General features: G+C 32.2%; 1 protein-coding gene across 1 annotated transcript in view; it reads left to right on the forward strand.

The window, feature by feature from the left end:
• Positions 1 to 15,299, forward strand: part of LOC145292712 (uncharacterized) — a 47,592-nt gene that overhangs the window by 28,654 nt on the left and 3,639 nt on the right. Inside the window, exon 4 of the mRNA XM_080138749.1 lies at positions 14,165 to 14,249. Coding sequence (XP_079994875.1) covers positions 14,165 to 14,249 — 85 coding nt within the window. The remainder of the gene's footprint in view (positions 1 to 14,164; positions 14,250 to 15,299) is intronic.

A 15,299-nucleotide genomic window follows, 5' to 3' on the forward strand; every position in this document is an offset into this window, starting at 1 on the left:
AAAACACAGTAATGACGAATTTTTTGTTGAAGAAAGTGTTACCTAATCACTAACCAAGAAAATGTATTTATGTATTTGTATTTAGTTGGAAATTCTAATGATTCATCTTCTAACATTTTTCTTAAATTTATGATGGCCTTGGTGAGAAAATTTTTCTTCTTTTTTCTTAAAAATTTTTTTTTCTTAAAATTATGATGGCCTTGGTGAGAAAAGAAATTAGTTCATATATGTTGTACGATATCTGTCGAGAATATGTTAAACTGTTTCAGATATATATTTACATTACCCGTCAGAGGATAAGAAAATTATTAAATATAGGTGTTGTACATTATCCGTCCTAGGAATTGTAAAATTATTAAATATAGGTGTTGTACATTATCTGTCCTAGGAATTGTAAAATTATTAAATATAGGTGTTGTACATTATCTGTCCTAGGAATTGTAAAATTATTTCATATTCGTGCTGTTAATCGCATGTCCTAGGGAAGTTAAAATTATTTCATACATAATTTGTGTAATTCACGTTCTAGGTTGGGTAAAACATTCTTTTGCTCAAGATAGCAAATGATATATAGACATTAAAAATCTTCTATCCTAAGAATAACATGTTCAAACTTCTTCTCATTGCTTTATTAGACGGTCGTAAGCAACGCCGGGTGGGCCTACTAGTCTTTCGTAAAAAATCACTCATCTAGCCCAAACCACTATCAACAATTTCTCCCACTCTTTATTTGTACTTAAACCTAAAAGTAGATTCCATGAAGAAACCTTCTTTTCTAAAACTGCCGCCTGTGGAATTCTGTTCAACTGGTCTGCTTTCCAGCTCACTACAATACTGTTGTCTTCAAGTCCAACGTAAAAAAGTTCTTGTAGAATCGTCATCTTAAAAATACCAAATTTCCACTATTAATGATTACTACGCTATTGTCCCAGTGACAACCGTCATACACACATTAAACCTAATCCTTGAGTAGCCCCCAAGTCTTGATAAGTGGTAACCACTTTGCTGAAAAAAAGTTTAGTAGCATTATTTCTTGATGTTAATCTTTGTAAAGGGAGATAACTGTACGTTTCTGAGAATTAATTTAATCTGATCGTTGACGAGTATTCTACTCGCAACGTTTACAAAAAAAAAAAAAATGATCAGTATAGATCTTTGTATGTTAAACTTGTATGAAATGGGAGAATGTAAAGTTAAAACAGAAAAGCACCATTTTTTGTGAACAACTATTTATTTTTTTCCATTCGTTTTGATTATATTATAGTGAGATTCTGATGCGAGTCTGACGAACACTAAATAATAAATGGTTTAATTACTACTCTCTTTCTCCGCTTCATTTTCCTCTTCACTCTTAAGGCAAATTAGTTTTCACAGGAACGTGTTGACTAAAAGTCGTTTCAAACCCCAAAAGTAACAATCTATGTTCAATTAATAAACCAGCACAAATTTAGCATCCCATATAAAACGAAGACACCAACAGTAAAAAGAGAGACTTCAACAACCATCCGAACTGAAGGACACAAAAATGTACGCTCAACGTTTCCGTGCTTGTGGCCGGGAGAGGAATAAATCTTCAATGACTCACATACAAGCCTTCTTTACCTCACGCATACATTCTTGCACATTAGAGAATGTCAGGTGAGCAAAAACGAATTGCTACTCACAGCTATACACGCACTGACAAGAACAAGGTAAACCAACACACACAATCAATGCCACGCTGCCAAATACTCACATGCATATATTACATATGTATATTATTCACACTATGAATATTTTGATGGTTTACTACTTACCCGACCTTCTTTACTAAACACGAATTTCGATAAACGAAAATTTATTAACTGAAAAATAACTTTTATATTTTTATAAGATTATAGATATAAAAATGTTTTGTTATTAAATTTCGTTTTATTAGAATAACAATTAGTGACTGGACAATTTCAATATTATCACAAAATTACGAAAAACGATAAGGTAGGAAATAAGTTTCTGAAGACAATTAGCGAAAATAGAGTTTTGCTAAATTGGTCTAAAATTTTCAAAGTTTTCAGAAAATAATTACCGCACTTGTTACGATTCAAGCTTTCCTGTTTATTTATTTTTGTTAAACTCAATTTTCTGTTTAAAATTGCTTTCATTAATGAATTATTTTTTTTATCTTTCGTAATTTTTTGGAAATTTGTAAGAAAGGTGACCAACATAACAAAAATAACACAAACGACAAAACTATAAATATTATAAACCGCAATAACATAATGTATAGGTGGGCGAATATAAAATGAATAACCACACAAGGTCCGATGCCTCGTAGTGTCCAAGGCACTCATAGCCAGATCAAAGGAGTTTGCCATTTCTACCTTTACCCATTGGTTATTGTTACTGATTAATACTGATCTTCTACATTTTTTAATAAAATGAATTTCACCCTTGGACATATCGGTACGAGGTGTCTTAAATAAGTTTCCAGACTTTTTTTTTTTACACGGTGGTCATCCCTTATCAAAGCCTGGAAGCCACTCAGGGATAAGGGTTATTGCAAGTACAGTATGTTAGTGTGAAGATTTAATGAAGTGTTTGCTTAAAAGGGCGGTTCATCAGGAATTTGTTAACGTTGGACTTAAAGACATCCAAGTTGTAGTCAGGTGGGAAGCAGGCAGACGGAAGAGAGTTCCACAGGCGTGCAGTTCTAAGAAAGAAGCTTTGTTCATGGAATCTACGTTTTGATTTAGGTACAGATAAAGAGTGGGGGAAATTTTTCACAGTGGATTCAGCTAGACGGGTGTTTTTCGTGAAGGATTGGCGAGGGGGGACCAGAGATTGGAGTTCAGAGGAGCACCTGCCATGGAAATTACGATAAAACAAGGATAGGCTCGCAACGTCTCTTCTGTGGGAGACAGGTGAGACTTTTTGTACAGGCATTTAAAATGGTCGTAGATTCTGGAAAATTCACTATGTTCTGCTATAAATCTTATAAGATGACTGACCAATTTTTATGATTTCAGGTTCAAATGAACACCCACACCAGGAATTGGAATACACCCTAATAAAGCCCGATTGTAACAGCCGGTGAATTTCAAAAATGTAATCTGAATGTAAAGACACTTTAGAACGATACGCAATAAATTTCTGTTTTAAACTTGGGGGGAAAATGCCACAGAAACGTATAGAATGCTTCAGACTGCTTTTGGACAATCTTGTATGAATCAAGCATCAGTTTTTGAGTGGCATAAGAGATTCAAGGAAGACAGTCTGTGAGCGACGATGAGAGGTGTGGGAGGAGTAAGGAAGCCAGAACACCAGCGTTGATGGACCAAATATAGAATTTCATTAATAAAGAAAGTCTTGTGTCTATAGAGACAATAAAAATTATCAGCAAATTTGGTAAACTAAAACCCAGAGAGGTATACTCGCTTAATTCATCCGAATAGACACGAAATATTATAGGTATATATACAGTTTGATGTCAGTGTGGGAACTGTACACACAATTATTTGCAAAGAAACTGAAGATGCGGAAGATTTGCGCAAAGTGTGTTCCAAGAGTGCTCAGATAAAATCACAGACTATTTGACCAAGATGGGTATCAAGACAGTTCCTCACCGTCTCTATGGTTCAGACTTTGTTCCCTGTGATTTTTGGTTATTCCCTAAGCTCAAGGAAAACCTTAGAGGCTGTCGTTATGAGACAATTTAAGAGATGAAAGAGGCTGTGACGAGGGTTATTAACACGCTTACACAAGAGTGCCCATGCGAAAAATGTCTGGAAACTTATTGAAGGCACCTCGTATATAACTCGGCAAACATCAGGGCAACGTTAAGTAGTTCTTGGGATATCGATGGATAACAGTTAAAACGTAGGAAGGTGAATTTGAAGCGATTGCTTCGGCAGTATTCGCCCACTGATTTAATTATATGCATTTTTATTATTTGCTTGTTTATTATAAAAAAAGATTATTTCGCTAATTCCAACTATGATATTTCGGATCTATTCGGATTAATTAAATGAGTACTAGGGTTATTGTCTTAAAATAAAAAGTAGACTTCATGCAGCGTTGAAATTAATGTTTTAACTCGGTGAATAATAATAATAATAAAAACAAATCCGTCGCTCGTACTAACCGTACAAAAAATAACTCCGATTGTGTAAACCTTCTCTTGATTTCTCAACTCTTCTTCTTCTACGTCGTCGTCGTCGTCACAAAATCACGATTACATTCCGCGCATCTCGCAAAAAAAGGCTTTATATACAGACGTTTAATTGCGACAGTACCACAATTTGCATATCTTTCTTCCCTTCTCCTCTTTTCCTTGTACTGGAAAAATTCCGGGTTGGAATGACGGCGGTTCTTGTGCACATAATTTTGTAACATCAGTGTGGTTCAGTTCCGCTAGAGTTCCCTGGGTTTTAGTTTACCAAATTTGCTGCTAATTTTTAGTTGATCGGTGATTTGTTTACTTTCAGCATTTATTATATCTATGTAGTTGCGTTTATTTCTATCTATGTTTTTAAAAGTTTTTTAAAAATGTAATTTTTTCTGTTGTCGATTTTTTGTATGATAATGTCCAATTTTATCTACATTTGGAAGATTTTGCAAGAGTTGTCTATTTTTATAACGGTGTTGCATAATTGCTTTTGGAGCAAAATCAGCACCAGAGGAACATAAGAAATCAACACCACAGGAACATAAAAAATCAGCACCAAAGGAACATAAAAAATCAGCACCAAAGGAACATAAAAAATCAACACAAAAGGAACATAAAAAATCAGCACCAAAGGAACATAAAAAATCAACACCAAAGGAACATAAAAAATCAGCACCAAAGACACATAAAAAATCAACACAAAAGGAATATAAAAATTCAGCACCAAACGAACATAAAAAATCAGCACCAAAGGAAAATAAAAAATCAACACCAAAGGAACATAAAAAATCAACACCAAAGGAACATAAAAAATCAGCACCAAAGGAACATAAAAAATCAACACCAAAGGAACATAAAAAATCAGCACCAAAGGAACATAAAAAATCAACACAAAAGGAACATAAAAATTCAGCACCAAACGAACATAAAAAATCAGCACCAAAGGAACATAAAAAATCAACACCAAAGGAACATAAAAAATCAGCACCAAAGGAACATAAAAAATCAACACAAAAGGAACATAAAAATTCAGCACCAAAAGAACATAAAAAATCAGCACCAAAGGAAAATAAAAAATCAACACCAAAGGAACATAAAAAATCAACACCAAAGGAACATAAAAAATCAGCACCAAAGGAACATAAAAAATCAACACCAAAGGAACATAAAAAATCAGCACCAAAGAAACATAAAAAATCAACACAAAAGGAACAGAAAAATTCAGCACCAAACGAACATAAAAAATCAGCACCAAAGGAAAATAAAAAATCAGCACAAAAGGAACATAAAAAATCAGCACGAAAGGAACATAAAAAATCAGCAGTAAAGGAACATAAAAAATCAGCACCAACGGAACATAAAAAATCAACACCAAAGGAACATACAAAATCAGCACCCAAGGAATATAAAAAATCATCACCAAAGGAACATAAAAAATCAGCACCAAAGGAACATAAAAAATCAACACCAAAGGAACATAAAAAATCAGCACCACAAGAACATAAAAAATCAGCACCAAAGGAACATAAAAAATCAGCACCAAAGGAACATAAAAAATCAGCACCACAAGAACATAAAAAATCAGCACCACAAGAACATAAAAAATCAGCACCACAAGAACATAAAAAATCAGCACAAAAGGAACATAAAAAATCAGCACCACAAGAACATAAAAAATCAGCACCACAAGAACATAAAAAATCAGCACCACAAGAACATAAAAAATAAGCACCACAAGAACATAAAAAATCAGCACCACAAGAACATAAAAAATCAGCACCACAAGAACATAAAAAATCAGCACCACAAGAACATAAAAAATCAGCACCACAAGAACATAAAAAATCAGCACCACAAGAACATAAAAAATCAGCACCACAAGAACATAAAAAATCAGCACAAAAGGAACATAAAAAATCAGCACCACAAGAACATAAAAAATCAGCACCACAAGAACATAAAAAATCAGCACCAAAGGAACATAAAAAATCAGCACCAAAGGAACATAAAAAATCAAAACCAGAAGAACATACAAAATCAGCACCACAAGAACATAAAAAATCAGCACCAAAGGAACAAAAAAAATCAACACCAAAGGAACATAAAAAATCAGCACCAAAGGAACATAAAAAATCAGCACCAGAAGAACATAAAAAATCAGCACCAAAGGAACAAAAAAAATCAGCACCAAAGGAACATAAAAAATCAAAACCACAAGAACATAAAAAATCAGCACCACAAGAACATAAAAAATCAGCACCAAAGGAACAAAAAAAATCAACACCAAAGGAACATAAAAAATCAGCACCAGAAAAACATAAAAAATCAGCACCAAAGGAACAAAAAAAATCAGCACGAAAGGAACATAAAAATCAGCATTGAAGGAACATAAAAAATCAGCACCAGAAAAACATAAAAAATCAGCACCAAAGGAACATAAAAAATCAGCACCAAAGGAACATAAAAAATCAGCACCAAAGGAACATAAAAAATCAACACCACAAGAACATAAAAAATCAGCACCACAAGAACATAAAAAATAAGCACCAAAGGAACATAAAAAATTAGCACCACAAGAACATAAAAAATCAGCACCAAAAGAACATAAAAAATCAGCACCAAAGGAACATAAAAAATCAGCACTAAAAGAACATAAAAAATCAGCACAAAAAGAACATAAAAAATAAACACCAGAAGAACATAAAAAATCAACACCAAAGGAACATAAAAAATCAGCACAAAAGGAACATAAAAAATCAGCACCAAAGGAACATAAAAAATCAGCACCAAAGGAACATAAAAAATCAGCACCAAAAGAACATAAAAAATCAGCACCAGAAGAACATAAAAAATCAGAACCAAAGGAACATAAAAAATCAGCACCAAAGGAACATAAAAAATCAGCACCAAAAAAACATAACAAATCAGCAACAAAGGAATATAAAAGATCAGAACAAAAGGAATATAAAAAATCAGCACAAAAGGAATATAAAAAATTAGCATCCAAAAAACATAAAAAATCAGCACAAAAGGTATATAAAAAATCAGCACTAAAGGAATATAAAAAATCAGCATCAAAAAAACATAAAAAATCAGCACAAAAGGAATATAAAAAATTAGCATCCAAAAAACATAAAAAATCAGCACAAAAGGTATATAAAAAATCAGCACTAAAGGAATATAAAAAATCAGCATCAAAAAAACATAAAAAATCAGCACAAAAGGAATATAAAAAATCAGCACAAAAGGAATATAAAAAATCAGCACCAAAAAAACATAAAAAATCATCACTAAAGGAATATAAAAAATCAACACCAAAGGAATATAAAAAATCATCACCAAAAAAACATAAAAAATCAACACCAAAGGAATATAAAAAATCAGCACCAAAGGAATATAAAAAATCAGCACCAAAGGAATATAAAAAATCAGCACCAAAGCAATATAAAAAATCAGCACCAAAAAAAAAAAAAAAAATCAGCACCAAAGGAACATAAAAAATCAGCACAAAAGGAATATAAAAAATCAGCACCAAAGGAATATAAAAAATCAGCACAAAAGGAATATAAAAAATCAGCACAAAAGGAATATAAAAAATCAGCACAAAAGGAATATAAAAAATCAGCACCAAAGGAATATAAAAAATCAGCACAAAAAGAAATATAAAAAATCTGCACCAAAGGAATATAAAAAATCAGCACAAAAGGAATATAAAAATCACCACCAAAGGAATATAAAAAATCAGCACCAAAGGAATATAAAAAATCAGCACAAAAGGAATATAAAAAATCAGCACCAAAGGAATATAAAAAATCAGCACAAAAGGAATATAAAAAATCAGCACAAAAGGAATATAAAAAATCAGCACCAAAGCAATATAAAAAATCAGCACCAAAAAAACATAAAAAATCAGCACCAAAGGAATATAAAAAATCAGCACCAAAGCAATATAAAAAATCAGCACCAAAAAAACATAAAAAATTAACACCAGAAGAACATAAAAAATCAGCTCAAGAAGAACATAAAAAATCAGCACCAAAGGAATATAAAAAATCAGCACCAAAGGAATATAAAAAATCAGCACAAAAGGAACATAAAAAATCAGCACAAAAGGAATATAAAAAATCAGCACCAAAAGAACATAAAAAATCAGCACCAAAGGAACATAAAAAATCAGAACCAAAGGAACATAAAAAATCAGCACCAAAAGAACATAAAAAATCAGCACAAAAAGAACATAAAAAATCAACACCAGAAGAACATAAAAAATCAGCTCAAGAAGAACATAAAAAATCAGCACCAAAGGAACATAAAAAATCAGCACCAAAAAAACATAAAAAATCAGCACCAAAGCAATATAAAAAATCAGCTCAAGAAGAACATAAAAAATCAGCACCAAAGGAATATAAAAAATCAGCACCAAAGGAACATAAAAAATCAGCACCAAAAGAACATATAAAATCAGCACAAAAAGAACATAAAAAATCAACACCAGAAGAACATAAAAAATAAGCTCAAGAAGAACATAAAAAATCAGCACCAAAGGAACATAAAAAATCAGCACCAAAGGAACATAAAAAATCAGCACCAAAGGAACATAAAAAATAAGCACCAAAAAAACATAAAAAATCAGCACCAAAGCAATATAAAAAATCAGCACCAAAAAAACATAAAAAATCAGCACCAAAGGAATATAAAAAATCAGCACCAAAGGAATATAAAAAATCAGCACCAAAAAAACATAAAAAATCAGCACCAAAAAAACATAAAAAATCAGCACCAAAGGAATATAAAAAATCAGCACCAAAGCAATATAAAAAATCAGCACCAAAAAAACATAAAAAATCAGCACCAAAGGAATATAAAAAATCAGCACCAAAAAAACATAAAAAATCATCACCAAAGGAACATAAAAAATCATCACCAAAGGAACATAAAAAATCAGCACCAAAGCAATATAAAAAATCAGCACCAAAGCAATATAAAAAATCAGCACCAAAAAAACATAAAAAATCAGCACCAAAGGAATATAAAAAATCAGCACCAAAAAAACATAAAAAATCAGCACCAAAGGAACATAAAAAATCAGCACCAAAGGAACATAAAAAATCAGCACCAAAGGAACATAAAAAATCAGCACCAAAAAAACATAAAAAATCAGCACAAAAAGAACATAAAAAATCAACACCAGAAGAACATAAAAAATCAGCTCAAGAAGAACATAAAAAATCAGCACCAAAGGAATATAAAAAATCAGCACAAAAGGAATATAAAAAATCAGCACCAAAAAAACATAAAAAATCAGCACAAAAAGAACATAAAAAATCAAGACCAGAAGAACATAAAAAATCAGCACAAAAGGAACATAAAAAATCATCACCAAAGGAACATAAAAAATCAGCACCAAAGCAATATAAAAAATCAGCACCAAAGCAATATAAAAAATCATCACCAAAGGAATATAAAAAATCAGCACCAAAAAAACATAAAAAATCATCACCAAAGGAACATAAAAAATCATCACCAAAGGAACATAAAAAATCAGCACCAAAGCAATATAAAAAATCAGCACCAAAGCAATATAAAAAATCAGCACCAAAAAAACATAAAAAATCAGCACCAAAGGAATATAAAAAATCAGCACCAAAAAAACATAAAAAATCATCACCAAAGGAACATAAAAAATCAGCACCAAAAAAACATAAAAAATCATCACCAAAGGAACATAAAAAATCAGCACCAAAGGAACATAAAAAATCATCACCAAAGGAACATAAAAAATCAGCACCAAAGGAACATAAAAAATCAGCACCAAAGGAACATAAAAAATCAGCACCAAAGGAACATAAAAAATCAGCACCAAAAAAACATAAAAAATCAGCACAAAAAGAACATAAAAAATCAACACCAGAAGAACATAAAAAATCAGCTCAAGAAGAACATAAAAAATCAGCACCAAAGGAATATAAAAAATCAGCACAAAAGGAATATAAAAAATCAGCACCAAAAAAACATAAAAAATCAGCACAAAAAGAACATAAAAAATCAAGACCAGAAGAACATAAAAAATCAGCACAAAAGGAATATAAAAAATCAGCACCAAAAGAACATAAAAAATCAGCACCAAAAGAACATAAAAAATCAGCACAAAAAGAACATAAAAAATCAACACCAGAACATAAAAAATCAGCTCAAGAAGAACATAAAAAATCAGCACCACAGGAACTTAAAAAATCAGCACTACAGGAACATAAAAAATCAACACCAAAGGAACATAAAAAATCAACACCAAAGGAACATAAACAATCAGCACCACAGGAACATAAAAAATCAGCACCAGAAGAACATAAAAAATCAACACCAGAGGAACATAAAAAATTAGCACCAAAGGAACATAAAAAATCAACACCAGAAGAACATAAAAAATCAGCACCAAAGGAACATAAAAAAATACAAACAATAACATTGTTTCCATGCAATAGCCAGACAAAATCTTTAAGGGGGTGGGGCGCGGAAAATTATGTGTAGCTTAATTGCCATATATGTTTTCAGAACTTACCACAGACACACTCACACACACACACTCACACGCACATTTACACACACAAACATACACACACACACTCACATACGCGCGCGCACACACACTCACACACACACACACACACTCACTCTCTCTCTCACACACACAGCTGTATATATATATATATATACTACCTGTATTTATTCGGTGTTCAACGGGATTAATTTCACTATTTTATAAAATAAAGAAAAATAGGCGAAAAACACGCATACACACACAGACGCGAAGGTATCACGGAAAGATGTGGAGGAGTGAATCACACGTGGTAAATTGCTCAATAAATAATGATATTAGGGATATAAAATGCATAAATTTATATCTTTTACCGTATTTGATTCATTATTTAAGGTTGTTGTCGCCACCGTAACAATATTCTTAACCGGAATGTTTTTTTTTCAGCAAACTGATGCTAAAGTTCTTTTCGTATTGTAAAAAAAAAAAAAAAAAAATAGTTAGGCTGAATCAAATATCGATGTATCAGATGCGATGTTTTTAGTATATGTATTCTATAATCCCACAAGATAACTTTATATGTTAGATATAAGTACGCTTGGCATTTTTAGTAACAATGATTCGCGTTATCAGGCATCCAAACCTGGTCATTGCATGATGTTAGAGAATCCTGAAGTAACAATATTAGCTATTCAGCCGAAACATTTTTAGCTATCAATCAAAATCATTATACATACAAGAGAGTACATTTACAAAGGAAATTGTTGAACTTTGTCATTTGAAAGATAACCATATCAGCTCAATATGGCCCGATCCCGACCAGCGTGACTACATCATTTCACTAATAAAACGACGATTTGTTGAACTGCAATCGTATATTCAATCTATATTTATTTCTGGCATCATGTGTTATTGTGCGTTAAATATCTGGTCTTCTGGTATAAAGTTTTTTTTTTTTATCTGACGTGATGATATACAAATATTAATTAATTTAATTCAATAATTTATTCCATAATAAATTTCAAGCAATTAGAGCTACGTAACGTGAGAAAAACACGCCAAAATTATTTACAACAATATATAAGTTTTATCCATATATAATTTTCAGCCAAATATAATTTTTATCGAAATATAATTTTCAACCAAATAATATTTTAAACCAAATACAAGTTTCAGCCAAATATAATTTTCAACCAAATATTATTTTAAGACGAATATCATTTTCAGCCAAATATTATTTTCAGCCAAATATAATTTTCAGACGAATATAATTTTCAACTAAATATTATTTTCACACAAATATTATTGTCAGCCCAACATAATTTTCAGACGTATATTATTTTTAGACAAATATAATTTTTAACCGTATATCAGACGTTTATTTTCAGTCAAATATTATTTTCAGCCAAATTTATTTTCGGATGAATATTATTTTCAAACAAATATAATTTTTAGCCAAATTACTATTTTCAGACGAATATTATTTAAAGCCAAATATTATCTTCAGACAAATATTATTTTCAGAGTAATATTATTTTCAGACGAATATTATTTTCAAACTAATATTATTTCCAGACAAATATTATTTTCAGTCGAATATTATTTTCAGGCAAATATTATTTTCAGGCAAATATTATTTCCAGACATATTATTTTCAGGCAAATATTATTTTCTGACAAATATTATTTTCAGGCAAATATTATTTCCAGACATATTATTTTCAGGCAAATATTATTTTCTGACAAATATTATTTTCAGCTTAACACAATTTTTAGACGAATATTATTTTAAGACAAATATTATGTTCAGACAAATATTATTTTCAAATATTTCGAGACGAATAATATTTTCAAATATTATTTTTTGATAAATATTATTTTCTGACAAATATTATTTTCGGACAAATATATTTTTCAGCTAAATAAAATTTTCAGACAAATATAATTTTCAGACAACTAAAATTTTCAGCGCTGATTAACTTTAAAAGGTCATGTTTTATATGATGCTAAGTACAGCATCATCAACGGTAAGTTTTTGTACACTAGCGACAAGTATTTATTGGCGAAGGCTTAGTGCACCTAACATTCTAGAGAAGAGTAACAGTTGTTGCTACTTGGAAATCAATAGTAAGCGAAATGAACGATCATTTGTTCAACTGGACATGAAATGAAATGAAAATGTTGCTACTTGTAAGCGAAATAAACAATCTTGTGTTTAACTGTGACCTTGCAAAGAGACAAGTAAATAGGAACGCGACACCAAATATAGACCAATGTTAATAGGTCCATACGTGTTTTGATTTTTTGCTACTAACAAGACGTTCTACACCAACGTTGTGTTTATAAGATCCGCAGAAACTTTGTGTTGACGTAGATGGAAATCAATCTTTTGTTTTCCTTTTTGCTTTCAGTAGGTCCTCTCTTAGTCTATCTATTTATCCAATCGAACTGACTGACGGTGTTCTCAAGAACGAGTCAAGTTTCAGCTCTTTTTTGTGAGTTTTGTGATTCGCATTTTCTGTTTTTTTATGATCGGCCGAGCAATGAATGATAATCTTTTGTTTTGCTTAAAAGAATGTGGGATTTAATTATAATATGAGGGTGTATCTTGGCAGTTAATTATATTAGAAGTTGTACTCTCAAGGCTCTTTTAATTACTCATTACAAAAATTATCTCTTGCTAATTCTGTTAAAATCAAAAATGATTTTCTTTGATTTTGAATGTTCTCTGGAGCAGAAATACAAACAATGAATACTGCTTTTCTTGTATTAGAACGAAACTGATAGTGATACATGTTTTTTGGGTGACACAAAGACTACGACTTTTTTTTTTTTTTACTTTGGAGCCACCACTTATCAAGCCCCTAAGACCACTCGAGGATAAGGGTTATGAATGTAAGGTGGTAGTAATGGTGTAATTTGGATAAAATTTGACTATTTATAGGGACGGCTCAACAAGAACTTACTTACATTGGATTTGAAAACTACCATGTTGTATTCAACCAGGAAGCAGTCCAGCGGAACAGTGTTCCATCGGCAGGCAGCTCTGGGAAAAGTGGTTTGTTCATGGAATGCGTTTAGATTAAGACACAGATAGAGAGCAGAGGAACTCATATATAGTAGTTGTAGCTAGTCGAATGTTTTTGTGAAAGTTTGGCAAGGAGGACAATATATTAGAGTTTAATCGAGCACTTGCTATCTTGCCATGAAACTAACGATAGAACAATAAAATGCTCTCAACGTGGGAAAGACTTGCAGAGAAAAGAAAAAAAATCATTGGAGTAAAAGTCTACCCTGAAGGTAGATTGTATTTTTCGTTGATATGCCTGGCATTCTTCGCTCTTCTAGTTAGAACAAATTTAGTCTTTGGAGTCGCTCTTTGTAGGCAAGCGCCAAGAAATCCCGTCACCATCGTCGTTGCCAACCATTGAATATGATCAGAGTGTGCATATTATTATCACATACATTTCTTTTGATTATTTACAGTCATGGATTGATTCAATATCTTCTATTGATATCGAAGCTATCGTCTCAGGAGACATGACAATAGCGATTGGAAATATATCACCCGGTAAGTTTTTTTAATTTTATTTTTTATTACATTTTCACCCCAAACAAGGCATATTGCCACATTGATGTAGGGGGCTACTATCTGGGACATAAGCTACAGGGGTACAATGTGGGGAGTTGGGCAGCAAGATGTCGGTTCATGTTACACTTAAACTTCTGCATGTCAGTAAAGTTGGGGAAACAGGAACCCGGAAGGAAATTCCAAAGTCTAGCGGTTCTGGGAAAGAAACTACTGGAGTAGAAGGCTCTCTTACATCTAGGGATCTCAACTGTGAAGAGGTGGGATTTTCTGCTGTTGGGTCTGTCGGGATATTTACGTCGAGGGGGTACAAGTGCTTGCAGATCGTTGGAGCATTCACCGTTAAAGTACTTGTAGAACAGGCAGAGAGATGCTACATTTCGTCGATGGGACAGAGGCTGAAGCTTAGATGACAGTTCAGGAGCTATTTGGTTGGCGACTCTCTTCTGAATCTTGTCTAGGAGTGAGAGACTAGTAGCAGATGCACCAGCCCAAATATGACAACGATACTCCATACATGGGCGAATGGTGGCCTTATAGAGGTACAGGATACTTTCGGGCGTTAGTAGCTTTCGAGCACGGTAAAGAGAACCTATCTTTTTCGCAGCGGTCCTGGCAATACTCTCAATGTAATTGTTCCAACTCATGTTTCCTGTGAACGTTAGGTGTACGACCATCGAGGACAACCTAGATTTTTCTCTTATCTAAGAAGGATTTAATTATGTTAAGTATTCTTCCAGTGATACCGTATGATCTGATTTTCTTGAGAAGACCTTCATGCCATATCTTGTCAAAAGCCTTAGATATATCTAGAGTTCCCGCTCTATCCTTCCCTGCTTTGTCAAGTGAATGGTATATACGCTCAGAGATAGTTAAGATATCTGCTGTGGAACGGGCTTTCCTAAATCCATATTGTTAGTCGGTCAGAAGTTTAGCATCTGTAAGGTGTTGGACTAGAGCTTGGTTAATTATGGACTCAAATATTTTGGCGAAAAGTGGGAGGAGGCTAATAAGGCAGTAATTTACTGGGTC

This window comes from Euprymna scolopes, chromosome 14 (assembly GCF_053919585.1).
Source record: "Euprymna scolopes isolate OS-2025 chromosome 14, ASM5391958v1, whole genome shotgun sequence".
NCBI classification, from domain to species: Eukaryota; Metazoa; Mollusca; class Cephalopoda; order Sepiida; family Sepiolidae; genus Euprymna; species Euprymna scolopes.